This window comes from Pan paniscus, chromosome 8 (assembly GCF_029289425.2).
Source record: "Pan paniscus chromosome 8, NHGRI_mPanPan1-v2.0_pri, whole genome shotgun sequence".
Classification (NCBI taxonomy): Eukaryota; Metazoa; Chordata; class Mammalia; order Primates; family Hominidae; genus Pan; species Pan paniscus.
This window is the reverse complement of record NC_073257.2, coordinates 128,499,452-128,521,028: the sequence shown is the minus strand read 5'-3', so window position 1 is coordinate 128,521,028 and position 21,577 is coordinate 128,499,452. Positions and strand designations below refer to the sequence as shown.

The window sequence follows — 21,577 nt, the reverse complement described above, 5'->3', positions numbered from 1 at the left end:
CAGAAGTGACAAAAGTAACATTACAAATGGCCTTACAGAAATAAAAAAAAATCCTCAGAGACTATTATGAACATCTCTATGCATACAAAGTAGAAAACGTAGAAGAATGGATAAATTTCTGGACACACACAGCCTCCCAAGATTGAAACAGGAAGAGGTTGAAATCTTGAATAGACCAATAACAAGTTCTGCAATTGAATCATTAATAAAAAACCTACTAACAAATAAAAGCCCAGGACCATATGAATTCACAGACAAATTCTACCAGATGTACGAAGAAGAGTTAATATCAATCCTTCTGAAATTATTCCAAAAAATAAAGGAGGAGAGACCTCCCTAACTCATTCTATAAAGCCAGCATCATTATGATACAAAAATCTGGTAGATCACAGTGAAAAAAGAAAACATCAGGCCAATAGCCCTGATGAACATATACACAAAAATCTTCAACAAAATATTACCAAACTGAATCCAGCAGCACATCAAACAGTTAATTCACCATGACCGAGTAGGCTTTATTCCTGGCATGCAAGGTTAGCTCAACACATGTAAACCAATAAATGTGATTCATCCACATAAACAGAATTAAAAACAAAAACCACCTGATCATCTCAATAGACAGAGAAAAAGTCTTTTGATACAATTCAACATCCCTTCATGTTAAAAAACTCTCAACAAATTAGGCATCAAACGAACATACCTCAAAATAATAAGAGCCACCTATGACAAACCCACAGCCAACATCATACTGAATGGGCAAAAAACTGGAAGCATTTCTTTTGAGAACTGGAAAAAGCCAAGGATGCCCTCTCTCACCACTCCTATTCAATTATTACTGGAAGTCCTAGTCAGAGCCATCAGGCAAGAGAAAGAAGTAAAGGCATACAAATAAGAAGAGAAGTCAATCTCTTTTCACAGACAATATGATTCTATACCTAGAAAATCCCATAAACCCTGCCAAAAGGCTCCTACAACTGATAAACAACTTCAGTGAAGTTTCAGGATACAAAATCAATGTATGAAAATCAGTAGCATTTATATATATCAATAACACCCATGTTGACAGCCAAATCAAGACCACAGTCTCATTTACAATAGCCAGAAAAAGAATAAAGTTATTAGGAATACAGCTAACTAACAAGGTGAAAGACAGCTGCAACAAGAATTACAAAACATTGCTGAAAGAAATAAGAGATGACACAAACCGAAAAACATTCCATGCTCATGGATAGGATGAATTGATATTGTTAAAATGGTTATACTGTCCAAAGCAATTTACAACTCAATGCTATTCTTATTAAACTATCAGTGTCATTTTTCAAAGAATTAGAAAAAATGATTCTAAAATTTATATGGAATTGAAACAGGGCCTAAAGAGCCAAAGCAATCTTAGGCAAAAAGAAAAAAGCTGGAGGCATTACACTACCTGACTTCAAACCATACTACAAGGCTACAGTAACCCAAACAGCTTGGTACCAGTACAAAAACATACATGTAGACCAATGGAACAAGATGGAGAACCCAGAAATAAAGCCACACACCTACAACCACCTAATCTTCAATAATTGACAACAACAAGAAGTAGGGAAAGAACTCCCTACCCAATAAATGGTGCTGGGAAAACTGGCTAGCCATAGGCAGAAGATTGAAACTGGACACCCTTTTTTCAGCATACACAAAAATTAGCTTAAGATGGATTAAAGACTTAAATGCAAGATCTAAAACTTAAAAAAAAAACTCTAGAAGAAATCCTAGGAAATCCATTCTGGGCATTGGCCTTGGCAAATAATTTATGACTAAGTCTCTAAAAGCATTTTTGACAAAAACAGAAACTGACAAGTGGGTAACTTAAAGAGCTTCTGTACAGTAAAAGAAACTGTCATGAGAGTAAACAGACAACCTATGGAATGGAGAAAATATTCACAAACTATGTATCTGACAAAGGTCTAATATTCAGAATCTATAAGTAACTTAAACAATTCAACAAACAAAAACCAAATAACCCCATTTAAAAAATGGGCAAAGGACATGAACAGACACTTCTCCAAAGAAGATATATATGTGGCCGACAAATATATGAGAAAATGCTCACCATCACTAATCATTAGAGAAATGCAAATAAAAACCACAGTCAAATACCATCTCACACCAGTCAGAATTGCTATTACTAAAAAGTCAAAAAACAACAGATATTGGTGAGGTTGTGGAGAAAAGGGAACACTTATACACTGCTGGTAGGAATGTAAGTTAGTTCAGCCACTGTGGAAAGCAGTGTGTAGCTTCCTCTAAGAACTTAAAACAGAATTACCATTTGACCCAGCAATCTCAGAATTTGGTATATATCCCCCCTAAAATAAATCATTTTACCAAAAAGACACATGCACTCATATGTTCATTGCTGCACTATTCACAATAGCAAAGACATGGAATCAACCTAGATGTCCATCAGTGGTGGACTGGATAAAGAAAATGTGGTATCTATACACCATGGAATACTATGCAGCCATAAAAAGGAATGAAATCATGTCCTTTGAAGCAACATGAATGCAATGCACCTGGGGGCCATTATCCTAAGATAACGAATACAGAAACAGAAAACCAAATACTGTGTGTTCTCACTTATAAGCAGGAGCTAAATACTGAATACACATGGACACAAAAATGGAAACAATAGACCCTGGGGACTACTTGAGGGAGAAGAGTGGGGAGGGTTGAAAAACTATCTATCAGGTACTACGCTCGCTCCCAGGATAAGGAAGGATTCTAAATGGCCTTGTAGGTCATGTTTTGATATCTTGTAGCACATAGGTGGTGAGTAATAGTATTTTGTAAATAGAAATGTACGTAAGTCGTAATTTCTGTATCTAAATGATATATCTTCCTGACACTTGCTTTTGTCCTCAACAGGACATTTTGGGGATCTACACATGTTGATACATATGGATCCTAGTTCATTCTTTTTCAATGATGAAGGCATATTTTGGATAATCTGACAAGTGTGAATGTTATTTTGTTGGTTTCATTTGTATTCCCCTGATTACTAGTGAGGTTAAATCTCAAGCTTTTTAAATTCAGTTTTCCTGTGTGTGAATTGCATGTTTGTGACCTCTGTCCATTTTTGTATTGGGTTGTCCTTTTATGTATTCTGAATACGAATCTTTAGTTGCATCCACTTAAAATTGCTTCTCTGAGGCTATGACCTGTCTTAGCTCTTTGTCATTGGTATCTGTTACTCTTAAAGAATAACTCATGCCAGCCAGCCCTTCCTTCTTTTTCTTCTTTTTTTTTTTAGACCGAGTCTCCCTCTGCTGCCCAAGCTGGAGTGCAGTAGCTTGACCTCAGCTCACTGCAGCCTCTGCCTTCCAGGTTCAAGTGATTCTCCTGCCTCGGCCTCCTGAGTAGCTGGGATTATAGGTGTGCACCACCATGCTCCGCTAATTTTTTTTTGTATTCTTAGTAGAGACAGGGTTTCACCATCTTGCCCAGGTCTCGAACTCCTGACCTCAGGTGATCCAGCCACCTCAGCCTCCCAACCTTCCTCATTTAATGACAGTTTGTTATGTGCCAAGCACTGTCCTAAGTGCTTTGCATTTCTTATTTTATGTAATTCTACTAGCCACCCTGTGTGGCAGGGCTACTATTATTCTCCAGTAAGTCTTGAGATCAGAGAAGTTAAGCAGCCAGCCCAGGGAGTCCAGGTAGAAGGAAATGAAGCTGCAATGAATGCAAGGCCAGCTCAGCTTTACTGCAGAGCTGAGCAATTAGGCCCTATATCACACTATGGGGATTTATATGAGTAAAGATAGAAAGTGTCATTACCACCTCTTAGATGGGATCATACTTGGTGGTTCTGAACTGTGGCTGTAAATCGTCCAGGGAGCTTTAAGAATACTGGTGACCCACCCCAAAATTGTGGTTGGTCTAGGATATATCCTGGACATGGGATTGTCTTTTGTTTTTGTTTTCTTTCTTTCTTTTTAAGAGATGGGGCCTCACTCTGTTGCCCAGGCTGGTCTCAAATTCCTGGCTTCAGGTGATCCTCTCGTCTCAGCCTCCTGAGTAGCTGGGATTACAGGTTTCTTTTAAAGCTCCACAGTAATTCTAATACACGGCCAGGGCTGATAACTTCTATAGTTTGTAGTTTTATTGTGATCTAAAACATCTGGTAGGTCTCAGACAAGGACCTATTTCATTGCACCAGGCTAAGATTTTAAATGCTGTAAAGGGGCCGGGCGCAGTGGCTCACACCTGTAATCCCAGGAGTTTGGGAGGCCGAGGTGGGTGGATCACTTGAGGTCAGGAGTTCAAGACCAGCCTGGCCAACATGGTGAAATCCGTCTCTACTAAAAATAAAAAAAATTAGCTGGGCATGGTGGTGGATGCCTACTCGGGAAGCTGAGAGGCAAGAGAATCGCGTGAACCCAGGAGGCAGAGGTTGCATGCAGTGAGCCGAGATCGCGCCACTGCACTCCAGCCTGGGTGACAGAGCGAGACTCCATCTCCAAAAAAATAAAAAATAAAAACAAATAAATGCTGTATAGGGTTTTAAGAAAAAGAATTTAGAAAATACAAAGAAAATAAAAGCAAAAAGGATGAAGGAACCAAAAAAATCCCAAGACATTGAACTCAAGGACTTCAGTTCTGTTTGCATTAGAGGCCTCCCCTTAAAGGGAAGAGAGAGCTCCTTTACCCCTATTCTCCAAATCTCAGTGGAAGGAAGAATTACCTGCAATTCTTCTGAAGCAACAGCCACTGCTGTCATGATGCCATTTTCTCAATCTGCTAGATGAAGCCATTTCAGGATTCTAAGAATTGAACAGTGAATAACCCCACCCTGGCGCAACGGGTGCACCTACAGTACAACTCCCAGGCCCTGAAAGCAACACCCTCTACCTGGCACCAGCCCATTTACTCTCTGGGGTCCCCAGGCAGTTCTGCTGGGGGCAAATGGGAAGTGGTGCATGATCAGGAGGCCAGGCTTCCACGGCTGCGCTCCACACGGGCCCCAGCAGCTTTGTTGAGGAGGTCCTTGGCCCCCCCAAATCTGGGCATAGCCTCAAAAAAAGACCACACAGGCTGGTGGCCAGTATCAGGCTCAGGAAGGAGATATGAAAACCCAGGCCTGGTTGCCTCATCTGCCCCTGACCAGTGTGAGTTCAGGTGGTTGGAGCCCTCCGGGAAGCCACTGGGGTGATGGGGACCTGCAGAACCCTCTAAGTATGAGCTGCGCACAGGGCAGACAGGTACAGGCCCTGTGAGCCGCTGTCCCAGGCCCTCCTGCTGCCGTTCTTTTTCCTCCCTGGGTAGAGGATAGATTGAGCAAAATATTCGCATATGATGGAATATTCCAGTTTTCCTAATATTAAAGAGCTGTTTAAAGTGAAAACTGTATTAAAAAGATGCCTAAAATTGGCAAAGAATTTGGATAATTCACAGAGGAAGAAATACAAAGAGCCCATTAAATACTGAAACCTCACTCATAATAAAATAAAGCAAATTACAATGTAAGGAAACACACTTTCACCTATCAAATTGGCAAAAGATTTGACAATACCCATGTTGGTAAGAGTGTGAAACGCTCTCATATTAGAATGAATCACATGAAATTGTCAACATTTGGCTTTTCTGGCCTTTAAAAGTGTAATTGCCTATGGTTCAACCTACTATGTTGTTCGTTGAATAAATTGATACAATCGCTATAGAGAGCAATTTGGCAATATTGGTCAAAATAAACATATTCCAAATATTTATTGATCAGCTATATAATGTAGAATATATCATGAAAGGATATTAATTGCATGAATATGTATAATAGAAAATAGTCCAACCATACATACCATGCACATCTCTCAGTGGAATCTATGAAGATATATGAAGAATGGAGAAACTCTTCCTGTACCATTAGAGACGAATATGCAACTTATTGTTAGTGAAAAATGCAAGATGTGGAACAGTGTGTACAGTATTCTATCATCTGTGCTTAGACAAAAAGGGTGTGGCAGGGTTGAGTGTGTAAAATAGATATATCCATAAGGATATGTGGACTATTTCTTGAAAAAACCCAGGTTGTCTCTAGGAAGAAGAACTGAGAGACTTGAAGGCAAGGGGGAAAGAGATTCTCCTTTCATAAGAATACTTTTCTGTATCATTTGAATTTTGTAACATGTGCATGCAATAACTTTTTTTTTTTTTTAAAGCCCTGCTGTCTCCATGCCGCAGGTGGATTTTAATCAAAATCATCAGAGTTTGGAGTTACACCTGCCACAAAATGTGGCAATATCTCGGGATTTTTGTTTCATTCTCCTTTTTTGCTTTTCTTCTCTTTGTATTTTCTGAATGCTTATGTGGTGTCTACCTTGTGTCCCTAGGATGTTAAAAGCTGGTTGGGCAGCAAGTGAGAGCAACAACGACCTTTACAAATAGGACAGAAGTTCATCGTCTAAGGAAATAAAATCCGCTAGAATGGGCCACCTAAAGTGCCTGGAAAGAGAGAGATGGTGGCGGAGGTAAGTGGGTGAGAAGTTCCAGGCATCACCTGTGGCAAACTTGGCTCCAATCCCCCAAATCATTTCTGAAATGTGAACCCAGAAAGTAGAGAATGTCAAACTAACAGCTCACCCTCAAACCGAGTGCATTAAAGATTTTATTACCGCAATAGCCGCACCACGTTTTTAACAAGGGTAAAGAGATTGCAAGACGTTTTCTTCCACAGTGTCGCTGCTACAAAAATTATACCTGGGGAGGAAAAGATTGTCAGCATGAGGCTCTTTTGCTTGTGGAAATGTGACTTCAGGTGAGTAAACAGCATTTGGGCAACCCCCTGGATTCGGCTCCCCTTGACCGAAAAGTTCTGCTTTACCAGGCAGTGTCCAAGTAATTCTTACTAACAAAACCTGCTCAAAGAGCACTCCTCTCCCCATGTGGGCTCTGAATGGGCGGGAAGTGAATCAGCCATGTCAAACTGAAGCTTTGCAAACTGCAAAACTGAGGGGACTCTGATGGGACTGCCTCTTTGGGTCTAGCAATGAGTTCCAGGGACCAAGAGTGCCCCAGCCAGCTCAGAGGGGACTTTCTCTGTCAAATTAAAATCAGAGAGGGCCCCTCATACACTGCTCTGGGAATGTAAAATGTGGCAGCCACTTTGGAAACAGTTTGGCAATTCCTCTAAAGGGTAAACAGAGTTATCATTTGGCCAAGCAGTTCCACTCCTAGGTATATACCCAAGAGGATGAAAACAAAATCTTGTACATAATGTTCATAGCAGCATTATTCATAATAGCCCCCAAGTAGAGACAACCCAAATGACCAACTGATAAATGAATAAATAAAATGTGGCATAGTCGTATAATAGAATATTATTTGACAATAAAAAAGAATGCAGTACTGATACATGCTACGTGGATGAACCTTGAAAACGTTATGCTAAATGAAAGAAGCCAGTCATGAAGGACTATATACTGTATGACTCCATTTACATGAAATATCCAGAATAAGAAAACCTACAGAGACGCAAAGTAGATCAGTGGATGCCTAGGGCTGAGAAAAAGGGATGTGCGGGTGGAGGGATGATGGCTAATGGGTCTGGGGTTTCTTTTTAGGGTGATGAAAAGATTTTAACATTGTGGTGATAGTTGCACAACTCTGTGAATATTCTAAAAGCCATTGAATTGCACACTTTAAATGGGTGAATTGTGTTTTATGGGAATTATGTTTCAATAAAATTGCCTAAAAATAAAAAAGATCCTGGAGGGTTATTAACCGTGAGAAACTAACTAAGTCAGGTTGGAGCAAGCACCAAGCATGAGAAGCTGGCCACTTCTGGCCTCTTCCTTCTCTTGCAGATGACTTTGATGCAAGGGGAACAGTGTGGCCAAGCTGGCCTTCCCTCCGGGTTAGCTTCAGAATGTAGCTTCTTGGTGAGAGAGCCCTCATGTGGGCTGGGGACTCTGGTGTTTGGATTATACAGTATGTGTTCTATATTGTACTTAAAACAGGAACTCCACCCCCACTTAAATACTGAGAAATCCAGACATTTTCACATTGCATTGCACTACCAGACCATACGGACTTCTCAGTTTCACATCCAGCTGGCTGAGTTGATGGGCACAGTGGAAAGAACACTGGAGGGGCTGTCAGAAGACCTGGGTCCCAGTCCTTGTTGTGCCTTACAACTGAGCATAGTAGCCCCCCATTATCTGCAGTTTTGCTTTCCATGGTTTCAGTTACCCATGGTCAACTGAGGTCCCAAAACAGGAAATGGGAAATTTTAGAAACAAACAATTCGTAAGCTTAAATTACACATCATTCTGAGTAGCATGATAAAGTCTTGCTCTGTTCAGCTCTGTCCCACCCAGGACATGAAGTGTCCCTTTGTCCAGCATATTTCCTATTCATATAGTATGTATGAATAGGAAAAAAAATCATAGTATATGTAGGATTGGTACTATTTGAGGTTTGAGGCATCCAACTGGGGTCTTGGATTATATCACCCATCCCCCCAGGTAAGGGGGTCTACTGTACACAAAGTGATGGCACGCTGACTGTGACATCTGATCCTTCCAATAATATACTGAGTAATTGGGATTATTGCCACTTTTACAGCCAGCAAAGTTGAGTCATGCAGCTGAGCTAAGTCTTGGTGTGTGTTTTGAAAACATTCTGAAGTTCAATATTTTTCCCTTTAGATTCCCTACATGACCTTAGACAAGTTACTTGACTTTCCAAATCTTACTTCCTCATCTTAAAACAAGATCAGTTGAGAGTCAACATTTATGTTTCCTTTATTCTCTAATATCCCATTGTTTTTGAATTATCCTCTTTTGAGGTGTCATTCTTTCCATATTTTAAAAACAGTTATGTTCTCTCCCAATGCCGACTAAGTAGGATTCTATTCTCTCAGAATGGAAGAACTTGCCACTATGAGCCAGATTCCCAACACACTGTGTAACCCTCTAATGCTATAGTCTCCAAACAAACCTGTTTACATTAATAACTGCACATCAACTGGAATTAACTCAGAGATTTCCCCTATGTGCTTCCCAAGTGTTTTCCTTATTGTTTGAGATAAAATAGTCATTCATATTTCCCCGTTTCTTGAATCTGTGCCTACAATCATTGCCTTGCCCCTGCCAAGTTGAATTTTGCCTAAGGAAAACAATGTTTGGTTTTTCAAAGTAAATCAGATGGATGGATGGAGAGTTGAGATGAATAGCTGGGAAGATGAATGGATGGAGGGAAGATCAAATAATGGCCAGAGGGCCAGAAGAATGATGAGATAGGTGTCTGGGTGGATGGGTAGGGGAATAAGTGAATGGGTAAGTGGCTAAGTGGTTAAAAGGATAGAGAAATGGATAGATGGGTAGATGAATGGATGAGTAGATGGGTACATAGATGAGTAGGTGGGCAATTGGATGAATGAATGCTTAGACAGATATATCAATATGTAAATATAAATAACCAAACTTAGATGCAATAAAAAATACATACTCAGTCCCATCTTCACCACTTTGCACTGTGATTTGGGAAGCCCCCAGTTTGGGCTCAGATAGATTTATCCCACGTTTGTTCCAGAGGAACTTAACTTTCTGTATTTTTCCAACATTAAAATCCACATCAATAGCACACGTGTGACTTGCATCTGGTTTGAGGGATCCTCTGAAAATATAGACATAAAATGTTATATCAGCTGGATATATGAATACATAACATGATTGCAATCTATAACTTCTCTAAACAATAGTTGCTGTTGTTGGTTTTCTGCAAACACCTTGGATGACTTCATACACATCCAGGTGCTGCCATAACATAAAAGTATTTGTGCAGAACACACCTTTTAAAAATACTGGACTCCAGATTTCCACTGTTTTAGTTTTTACCTACAGCTAAGTCGAATATTTGGGGTGGCATATTAATGCTCTAAGTTTGTTACAGGACTATTTGGGGCAATGTCTTATGCTTAAAGATGCATGTGGTTCAGCAGATGCCATTTGTTAGCATCTCATGTGTATTACAGGAATTTGTCAAGGACATTTAATTCAACACAAACATTTTTATGTAAAAGTTAGTGCAAAAACAGAACCTAACTTTATTGTACAGGTTATGCATTCATCTAACACATATTTACCAAGCACCTCACATGCCCAGCAAAAGCCAGATGCTGAGGCCACACAGCATGGATGAGATGGCCACAGGCTTCATATGTGTACCTATGTGTGTGAAGATGGGGTGTGTGTTGGGTATGTGCCATACAGATGTGCCTTGCCTGAAGAGATTTTGATATTTACAAAATCCAAGTCAGAAAGAAAACTATAGGCAATATCCCTGATGAACACAGACACAAAAATCCCCAACAAAATGCAAGCAAACCAAATCCAACAGCACATTAAAAAGATAATTCATCACAATGAAGTGGGTTTTATTCCAGGAATGCAAGGATGGTTCTACATATGCAAATCAACAGATGTGATTCAACATATAAATAGAATCAAAAACAAAAAACATATAATAATCTCAATAGATGCAGAAAAAGCTTTTAATAAAATCTAATGTCCCTTCATGATAAAAAGCCCTCAACTAACTAGACATCAAAGAAACATACCTCAAAATAATAAAAGCCATATATGACAATCCCACAGCTAACCCTATATCGAATGGAGAAAAGTTGAAAGCATTCACCCTAAGAACTGGGACTAGACAAGGATGCCCACTCTCATTACTCCTATTCAACACAGTACTGTAAGTTCTAGCCAGAGCAATCAGGCAAGAGAAAGAAATAAAAGGCATCCAATTGGAAAAGAAGAAGTCTACTTATCTCTGTTTACTGATGACATGATTTTATATCTAGAAAATCCTAAAATTCCCCTAAAAGTCTGCTAGGCCTGATAAATCACTTTAGTAAAGTTTCAGAATACAAATTATTGCACAAAAATCAATTGCATTTCTATACACCAAAAATGCTCAAGGTGAGAACCAAATCAAGAACTCAATCTCATATACAATGGCCATACACACAAAATATACCTAGGAATACATTTAGCCAAGGAGGCAAATGAACTCTACAGGGAGCACGATAAACACACTGATGAAAGAAATTGTAGATGACACAAACAAATGGAAAGACATCCCATGCTCATGGACAGGAAGAATCAATATCATTAAAGTGATCTACAGATTCAACACAATTCCTATCAGATTAACAATGTCATTTTTTACAGAATTAGAAAAAACAATTCTAAAATTCATATTTTAGAATATGAATAAGAAAGAGCCCCAATAACCAAAGCAATCTAAGCAAAAAGAACAAAGCCAATGGTATAACATTACCTGACTTCAAACTATACTACAAGGCTACACTAACCCAAACAGCATGGTACTGGTACAAAAATAGACACATATATCATTGGAACAGAATAGAAAGCCCAGAAATAAAGCCATATATCTACAGCTAGCTGATCTTTGACAAAGTCAACAATAATAAACAATGAGGAAAGGGTTATTGAATAAACCTATTCAATAAATGGTGCTAGGATAACTGGTTAGCCATAGGCAGAAGAATAAAACTGGACCCCTATTCTTCACCATATGCAAAAATTAACTCAAGATGGATGAAAGACTTAAATGTGAGACCTGAAACTATAAAAATTCTAGAAGAAAACATAGGATAAAACTCTCCTGTACATTAGCTTAGGTGAGGCGGGTGGATCACCTGAGGAAAGGAGTTTGAGACCAGCCTGGCCAACATGGTGAAACCCCATCTCTGCTAAAAATACAAAAAAATTAGCCAGGCATGGTGGCAGGTGCCTGTAATCCCAGCTATGTGGGAGGCTGAGGCAGGAGAATTGCTTGTACCCAGGAGGCGGAAGTTGCAGTGAGCCGAGATCTTGCCATTGCACTCCAGCCTGGGCAACAAGAGTGAAACTCCATCTCAAAAAAAAAAAAAAAAAAAGAAAGAAAGAAAGAAAGAAGTTATGACTAAGACCTCAAAGCAAATGCAGCAAAAACAAGAATAGACAAATGGGACTGAATTGAACTAAAGATCTTCTGCACATTAAAAGAAGCAATCAATGGAGTATACGGACAACCTACAGAGTGGGAGAAAATATTACAAACTATGCATCTGACAAAAGATTAATATCTAGAATCTATAAGGAACTTAAATCAACAAGAAAAAAACTAATAACCCCATTAAAAAGTGGGCAAAGAACTTCTCAAAAGACATACAAACATCAAGCAAACATATAAAAAAATTCTCAACATCACTAATCATTAGAGAAATGCAAATTAAAACCACAGTGAGATACAATCTCATACCAGTCAGAATGACTATTATTAAAAAGTCGAAAAAAAATAACAGATGTTGGCAAGGATATGGAGAAAAGGGAATGCTTATACACTGTTGGTAGGGATGTCAGTTAGCTCAACCCCTATGGAAAACAGTATGAAGATTTCTCAAATACCTTGATAGAAAAATAGAACTTCATTTTGACCCAGCAATTGCACTACTGGTTATCTACCCAAATGAAAAGGAATAGTTTATCAGAAAAATACCTGCACTTGTATGTTGATCACAGCAATATTCACAATAGCAAAGTCATGGAATCAACCTAAGTGTCCATCAGTGGTTGATTGGATAAATAAAATTTGGCATATAGACAACATAAAATACTATGCAGCCATAAAAAAGAATGAAATCATGTCTTTTGTAGCTACATAGATGAAGCTGAAGGCCATTATCTTCAGCGAAATAACTCATAAACAGAAAATCAAATACTGCATGTTCTCACTTATAAACAATGGGTACATATGGACATAAAACTGGAAAGAATAGACACTGGGAACTCCAAAAGGAGAGAGGTTGGGATGGGGATAAGGGATAAAATTTATCCATTGGGTTCAATGTTCACCGTTTGGGTAATAGGTTCACTAGAAGTCCAAACCTCACCATTACACAATATACCCATGTAATGAATCTGCACATGCACCCCCTGAATCTAAAATAAAATAAAATAACAAAAAAAGAAAAAACAATCTAGTCAGGTGACTGACATTCCAAAAGGAGTTAGCACATGATTCATTTTAAATAGTGAGTTCCCTCTCTGTGGGCCTCACTCTTCTCATATGTAAAATGGGACGATTGAACTAGACATTGAGACTTTCTTCCAGCTCTGACATTCTAGGATTCAGTGGTTCTGTATAATAGATGCCTAGATTTATAAAACACTTTATACTCAATCAATTTTGAATAATCTATTATGGAAAGTATGATCATTTCACATTACTATTGAACTTACTTGAAAATCTCATATTGTTTTGAGTTTTCATTACTTCCATACAAAGCAATCTTGATGTACCCATTCACTTTCTCTTTTCCAGAAAGTGTGACTGATACCTTATATCTCCAACCTGTCCAAAGAAATACAACCCATTTAATGAACTCATCTTATTGAAAAAATGATCTATGAAAATATTATTGTTCCAAGCTCTGAATCCTCCAGGGATGAGAGGCAATAGGACTGTGACTTAATTGAATTCCTGGGGCCCAGGAGTTAAGGGTACATTAGGTTCTAGGTGGGAGCCAGGGACTCAGGGGTCAGTAAATATTATAGTTCAGCACAGTCCCTTATGAACACAGCAAGGTATGTGCTCTTGGATGAATGAAGGGCAGCTGATACTGCACATGTGTATTTTGACTGATACATGGTACAATGGACTGAATTCATGTGGGTAAGAGCCCACATGAATGGGATCAGTAACCTCATAAAAGAGACCACAGAGAGCGCTCTTTTCCTCTTTCCACCACGTGGGAGTATACAGCAAGAAGACAGCAATGTGCAGCAGAACCTGATCATGCTGGCACCCTGGTCTCAGATTTCCAACCTCCAGAACTGTGAGAAATACATTTCTACTATTTATAAGCCACCCAGTCTATGGTACTACGTTACAGCAGTCTGAACCAATGAAGACAATGGGTGTGTTGCATGTTGTTTTGTCACTTGCCTTCTTACTTAATACACCTTAGAGGTTTTCTCTCTTCAGTACGCAGAGGTATAACCTTCTTTTTAATGGTTACATGTAGTATTTAATCTATAGTATTTAGTCATTTACCAACTGGTGGACATTTAGGTTTTCCCCTCAATCTTTCGCTCTTAAAAATAAAGAGCAAGCATCCTTGATCACATCATCTTATGCACACACGCAAGTATTTCTCTATGGTACACTCTGAGAAGTGAAGTTACTGGGTTAAAGGAATGTGCATATAGGATTTTATAGATTCTGCCAAACTGTTATCTTTTATGATAAATATTTTGAGGATTACAGGAAATACTGTATGTGAAAAGTGTTTTGTAAAGTGCTGATACAAATTTTTAAATTTGAAACTCCCTTAGAAAATAACTGCTCTCCTTTCCAGCCATTATATGCTATTATTCACAGTAAATGAGTCTTGATAATTTTACTATCTTGTACTTTTAAAATAAGAAGCAGGGCAAAATGACATCACCACAAAGTGTGTGTATGTAGGAGGACTAATATAAAAGATAGTCATGACTGCACTGATTTCTTGACTTACAGTGACTTTCATGTTGCCCTCTTCTGTTAATAGATGCATCCTTCCAGCAACAGTGGTGGGTGAACATGTGACCCAGTCTGGGCCAATCATTGTACTTTTCTCTGCTGGTCAGGAGTATTGGTTAAAGGGGTGAGACCCAACACAAATTCCATTTCACTGTCCTTTCATTACAACTTAAGCTTGTTGTAGTTAAGTTTCTATCCATTGTTACCAAGGATACTGACTAATAAGGTTGGCACACTTTTGAAAATTATTGCAAGAATTTGAAGTGAGTAAAATAGAAACTTACTAGTAAAGTTACCACTCTCTCCTGTGTTCAGGAAAAAGGTTTGTTCCACAGCACTGGTTTTCCCCTTAAATTGGTCAGCATAGTGCCCCATTTTGGGGCATCCTTCAGCTGGACAAGGGAAACACTTACTCTAGTGGAAAAAAAACATAATTTGTCTGTTAGTCAATCAATTCAGCTTCCTTCCTATGTCTATCTACCTACCTACCCATCACCCACCCAACCATCCACCTTTCCTTTACCTATGCAACCATCCGTCTACCCATCCATCCCTTATCCATCCTTTCATCTACCCATCCATCCATTCTCATACCTATCCACTAATCCATGCATTCCTGCATCTATCTACCCATGCACCCATGCATCCATGTGTCCATCCATTCTCTCATCTACCCACTGACTCATGCATTCCTGCATCTATCTACCCATGCACCCATGCATCCATGCTTCCATCCTTGGAATTGTGCATAGAACTGTGCTAGGCCCTGCAGAGTATCCAAATAAGTGCCTCAAAAACTTAGAATATAGTTGGGAAAACAAGTCATATCCAGGAAGCAGTAAAATTAAAATATGAATGGGGTATGCAATACAATATATGTAGGGAGAAGTGGGAGAGATAGCAAGTTATTTCAAAAGAAGTGAGGAAAGGAAGGTCCAGGACCATTTTCACTTTAATGTGAATTATTTCTCCAGACTTGTTGATTCTTATTTGTTGCTTCTCAAACGATAGTTCTTTAATTAGGCACAGAGGAGGCAATTTGCTGTCTTCGAATCAGGGATTTGATTGCTTTATGCCACAGTGTCATTGTCCTCTGCTCTTTGACCTCATGCCACATCCAAAATGCATGATGTGTAGAGCTGTTTTGTGATTTGGAAGGAATCAGATAAGTTCTGGAGGCCATGTTGTTATCCATGACCCAACAAGAACTAGCAGAGTGAAGGCTTCTCACTGAATACTCACAGACATTGGAGATCAAATAGGATGTCCTTTTGACCTCAGTTCAACCCAAGAATGTCAAGGTTAAAATTAGTTTTGAAAGGACAAAATATGAGTTTAAACATCTTAACCAAGTAATTAAAGTTTAAGTCATCAAATAATGAATGAATTTATGTCATCAAATAATGAGTGAACATTAAATGAATGTCTTTAGTTGTAATACACTGAGAAGGAACTGCTATTACTCACTGAAGCACCGCCTAAAAAATCAAACAATTTCAGAGAGTGGGATATCCTGCCAAATACCTGGTCTGAAAACCTCATAACTGGCAAGTCTTCAAAGACCAAGAAAAAATGGGAAGCTGTTCTTGATTAAAGGAGACTAAAGAGACAACAAAATAATTGCAATGCAAAAAAAAAAAAAAAAAAAAAAAAAGAAGAAGGGAAGGAAAGAAAGAAGGCAGGCAAACAGATACAGCTCTAGAGGGCATTATTTGGATAACTGGAGAAGCTTGAATATGTACTATATATTATAGTGTATCAAAGATACATTTCTTGAATGTTATTCTATAGGAGAAGGATCTTGTTTTTAAGAGATGGAGGCTAAAGTTTTTATAAGTAACGTGTCATAATGTCTTTAATTTACTTTCACATAATTTAGAAAAAGTATACATACACACACATATATAAAATGTTAGCAATTGGTGCATCTCAGTGATAGGTGTACAGTATTCATCATTATACGTCTTTCACCTTCTTTGCAAATTGGAAATTTTTCTAAATGAACAACTGGGGACCCTAGTAAGGGCCCAGCACAGTCAGGTCTGTGCCTTCCCCCTCCAGCCCACCATGCTGCCTGGGGGAAGATGGCTTTGTGAGGTGCAGAATTTCCATTACCTCCCTGCATTAGTTGCAGAGTTACATCTCTTTTTTCTGTTCTAAGCCACAGGAACACAAAAACACCCCAAACAGGGCCAGCAACATCTTCCTCAGCCTCCTGGGGTAACCTACCTCCTGAAACTCATCGTAGGAGGCACAGGGATAGCCCAGGAAGCCATCAGGGTTGACGATGCTGCTTGAGTAATACTCGAAGCTTCTTAGGTGATTGCAAGCCACAAAGCCACTAATTCCTGAAAAAAACAAAGGTCCCGGGAGCTCAAACGAGGCCTTTCACTTTTAAGTGTGAACAATTCATTCTGACTAAGGAAGAATCACCTGCACATTTCACCGATGGGTGTCGGCTCCTGAATATCTTGGGGCATTTGCTAAGCAGGGACCTGCTCAGGGCTAGGTGACTGTGGAGGAGTGACATGTCCTGACAAGCACCTTTGTCCACTCTTCCAGGGACCAGGCATGTAACACAAATGAATGAAGAGGGCTGGGGGCCGGGAATAGGGTGGGGTGGTAGGGGAGAGAGAGAGAGAGAGAAAGTGATAGAGAGAGGCAGACAGAGGCAGTTGGTCGGCGGAGAGAGAGAGAGTCAGAGAGAGACAAGAGAGTCGGTCGGGGGAGAGAGAGACAGAGAGTTGGTAAGGGAAGAGAGAGAGACAGAGACAGAGAGTCAGAGAGAGACAGAGAGAGTTGAGGGGGAGAGAAAGAGAGAGCGTCAGAGAGAGACAGAGAGTTGGTGGGGGGAGAGAGAGACAGAGTCAGAGAGGGACAGAGAGTCGGTGGAGGGGGAGACAGAGAGACAGAGACAGAGGGAGAAATGGAGAGAGAAAAAGAAACACAAAAAGAGATAGTGATGAGAAAGAGAGATTCAGAAAGAGAGAGAGGATAGAGAGACAGAGGAGAGATGCAGAGACAGAGGAGAGAGACATAGAGAAGGTATACGTGTGTGTGTATATATATAGTATATATACACACATACGCTATGATATATACATAGTGTGTGTGTATATATACACACATATATACGTGTATATATGTATATATACACACACATATATACATGTATATATATGTATATATACACACACATATATACGTGTATATATATGTATATATACACATACATATATACGTGTATATATACGTATATATACACATACATACAGAGAGAGAGAGAGACTAAGAGAAGATAGCACTGGCTGTAAAAAGGGCCCCTCTAACCCTACACAGTCTAGCCAGGTGTCACATGTTCAAAGCCCCAAATCGCCTGGTCCTCTGATTTTTTCATAAGATGCCAGGATCTCCACTTCTACCTGAAAACCTTCGCATGCGTGAGTGAAGGCAGCGCATCCCCATCTTAAAAACAGTTACCATGCCGGCCCATCCAATGCTGCTGCGGACTGCATCCTATCTCTGTGAGGACCCCTGACATACCGGGCAGGCCTTCTCCGTCAACCAGGCTTTTTGATTCTTCCTCTTTGCTATGCAGGGCACAAGGTAAAAGCGGTGACGGCAAGGTGGCCATGGCCTCTGGCTACTCTCTCACTGCAGTTTATTTATCATCCTTTTCTTTAGAAAAAGTCCGGAAAGGTGTTTTTTCATTTCTCTGGCTCCTTGGTAGAAAACTTCCCATGGAGAAATGCACAGTGACCCTGGCACACCTGCGGACCACTCCTGGGGGGTCTGCGGGGCTTTATCGCCACCCACTGAGAAAGGAACACTTCCCTTTGTGCCCAGGGTGGCTTCATTCTCCACGGCTCCCGGCCCTCGGCCCAGCGACTTCCAGCTGAAGCCACGTTCCCTGTGCCCACACTGGTGCTCATCACTGGACAACAGAACCTGTTTCAAACTTAATTGTTTCTTTCATCCAAAATTGCTGCCCTGGGACCCCATAATGGAGGAGAAAGTGGATTTAATTATTCCTCAGTGCCCACTGCCTGGATGACTCGGAGCTTGACACAATAGAAACACACTCCAGTGCTCATGGGCTTGTTTACTCGACAATGCTTCTCTAATTAAACCTGGACTCGTTCCTATTATGTGTGCCCTGCTCATCGTTTGTGGGAGGGGGCAGCTATTATTGTGACTCTGGTGTGCTTTCAGGGAGCCTGGAATGGTCACATCTCCCCAGGAGTTACCTGAGAGGGCAAAAGCTCCGTTTATTTGCCGGTGGATGCTGGCGATCGCTTTATCGACTCTGCTCTTTGACATTAAGCACATGGAATATTAAAATGCCACTCAAGGCTACTCAACTCAATTTAAAAGTATATTTCATGCCTGCTTTGGATGAGGCCCTGAGCAGGGTACTGGAGTGTCTGAAATGTGCAAAACATAGTCCTTGGCCTTGGGGAACTCCCAGCTCAGAAAAATAGACTAAAATTATCACAGGCCCAAAACCTGTCTTTTCAGGGAGGAGAGTGAAGCCTGGTGTCAGGGGAGGGGCAACAGCAATCAAAAAAGGCCAGAGCAAGGGGCAGCAAATCAGATGGGGCTATGAGGTCGCCTAATGGCAGGGCATGGGCCGTGCTCTCTCAGATGAACAGAAATGTACACAGCTTGCCAGCAGCCACCATGGGTCTCCCAGACCTCCAGGCCTCCCCCTCCTACACGTGCACCCCAAACCCACAGAGCACATCCCTCCTTTGTCTTCTTCTCAGCAAAGTCCCCTTCCATTTCTAGCACCCAACAACAGCAACCAGCAAGCAAGTCAAGGCCTTCAAATCTTGGCCTATGTCCTGCAGTTCTTCAAGGAGCAGGTGCTGCAGGTAGGATGGGTGGTCAAAGCCAGAGCCAACATGCCAGCCAAGCCGCTGTCCCAGGATGCCGACAACAGGGAGATACACAGGCTGGGGCATGAGATCAGGGCTTTATAGTTAGAAATTGGGCTTAGATATAGAGCGGCCTTGAATGAGCTATATAACTTTTTATATATATATATTTTGAGACAGTCTCACTCTGTCACCCAGGCTGGTGCAGTGGTGCCATCTCGGCTCACCGCAACCTCCACCTCCTGGGTTCAAGTGACTCTCATGTCTTAGCCTCCTGAGTAGCTAGGACTACAGGCGCATGCCATCACATTCAACTAATTTTTGTGTTTTTAGTAGAGATGGGGTTTCACTATGTTGGCCAGGCTGTCCTCGAACTCCTGACCTCAAGTGATCTGCCTACCTCAGCCTCCCAAAGTGCTGGGATTATAGGCATGAGCCACCACACCCAATTGAGTTATGTAATTTTTCTGATCCTCAGTTTTTGGATCTGCAAACTGGGACTAATCAGAGTAACTATCTCATTGCGTTGCTGTGAAAATGCCTGGCACATTTTCACAACACTCCATAAACGGTGGCAAATGTCAGCATTATGAAGGCCAGACCATGCATTCTGCTTTCTCCCCAAACAGAGCAATTGCTGTCTTACTTCTTTAATTTACATACCTTCCCATATTCCATCAATATCAATAATGGTTGAAAGGACATTTTTCTTACATCCGGGCATTTCCTTTCCTCCATTTGGAAAGAAATCCAGATGGCCCACCTTTTGGCTCATTCCGAAACCTAAAACATTTGAAGCAGAGATGAGCGGCGAGGTGACTGGTGCCAAAGTTAGGGTGTGGCCACAGCAAGACCCTTTTTGGCAAATTCTCCCTTTATCACAGCTACCACTGCCTCTAGCTCTGCAGAAAGTTCTCAAAGATGGGTGCTTGGCAAGATGAGGACGGAGGAGAGGGCAGAGGAAGTGAGATGAGGGGGAGGCTGAGCTTTGGGTGAGTGAGACACATACATTTGGATGTGCATCTGTGTGTCTCAGAGAGTCCAGGGCATATTGATATGCCCTGGTACCATTATGCACCAGTAGACCTATCAAGACTGGTGCAATTTGTATTACTTTACTCATTTTAAAATTTTGATGTCTACATTATATAGTTATGTGGAGACTACATAACATTATATTGTTATATTGTGAGCCGTAGCATATGGCTAGGCTCTTTGGCTTTCAAAGCATATGAACCCGTGATCAAATCCTGGTTTTACTTACAGATTTTGTGATCTGGGTCAATTACTTAACCTAATTGAGCCTCAGTTCCTCAGCCATGAAATGGTGGTAATAAAGCCCACTTTTTAGAGTGTTACAGAATTAATAAGCTAATGTATGCAAAATGTTCAGTGTAGCACATGGTAAACACTAAGTAAGTGATAACATCATCATCATCATCATCAAAAACATACCCTTTATTGGCAAGTTTCATGAGTGGCTATGTAAGAAAATATTGAAAAAAGAACACTGATTTTAGAAGAATTAAATAATGGGATAAAGTCGCCAACAAAACAAAGTGTAACCAAAGCTTTGACCGAAGAAGTAAGAAAAATATTCAAAAATTAACTTCGTATTTTGCAAGTACAGGTCAAGTTTTAAGAATGAATACATCTGCCCCATTAGTTACTGGTAGACTGGGGAAGGATAAAGAGTTTGAAGATTGATTGACAACCTTTCATAGACTACAGAAGGGTTTTTGTTTAACCCAGGGCTGCACGCTGATTCCACTGGCACTGAACTAGCTATTTATTTTGGACTGGTACCCATTTTGACTGGTTGGTGCCCAAGCCATTCCTGTAGCTATTTTGAATGGCCTCCCCTGCCGTGTGTGTATGTGTGTGTGAGAGGGGATATCTGGACCCAATGTCATTAGCTGTAGCACAGGTCAGCAGGAGATGGGATTGAGGAACTCACCTAGGGAAGGAACTATGGGAGAAGAATCTGTGTGAATCACATCCACAAACACAGCGTCGGATGGATCCAACCGAACCTCCTCAGGTTCATCCTGGAAGCACGGCCCTGCTGGATCCAGCCCTGAAAGGGAGAAGGTAGGCAGGCTGGACTCTTAAGAACTGGGATTTAAAGC

The 21,577-nt window shown here is 40.5% G+C and overlaps 1 protein-coding gene across 1 annotated transcript in view; it reads right to left on the bottom strand.

The window, feature by feature from the left end:
* Positions 1–6,625: 6,625 nt before the first annotated feature.
* The window catches only part of LOC100993654 (pancreatic lipase-related protein 2), a 34,402-nt gene continuing 19,450 nt past the window's right edge, over positions 6,626–21,577 (bottom strand). Inside the window, exons 7-13 of the mRNA XM_055093381.2 lie at positions 21,406–21,525; positions 20,112–20,231; positions 16,801–16,919; positions 14,856–14,985; positions 13,290–13,401; positions 9,487–9,654; positions 6,626–6,735 (exon numbers count right to left, since the gene is read on the bottom strand). Of these exons, the coding sequence (XP_054949356.2) occupies positions 6,672–6,735; positions 9,487–9,654; positions 13,290–13,401; positions 14,856–14,985; positions 16,801–16,919; positions 20,112–20,231; positions 21,406–21,525 (833 nt within the window). The 3' untranslated portion in view covers positions 6,626–6,671. The remainder of the gene's footprint in view (positions 6,736–9,486; positions 9,655–13,289; positions 13,402–14,855; positions 14,986–16,800; positions 16,920–20,111; positions 20,232–21,405; positions 21,526–21,577) is intronic.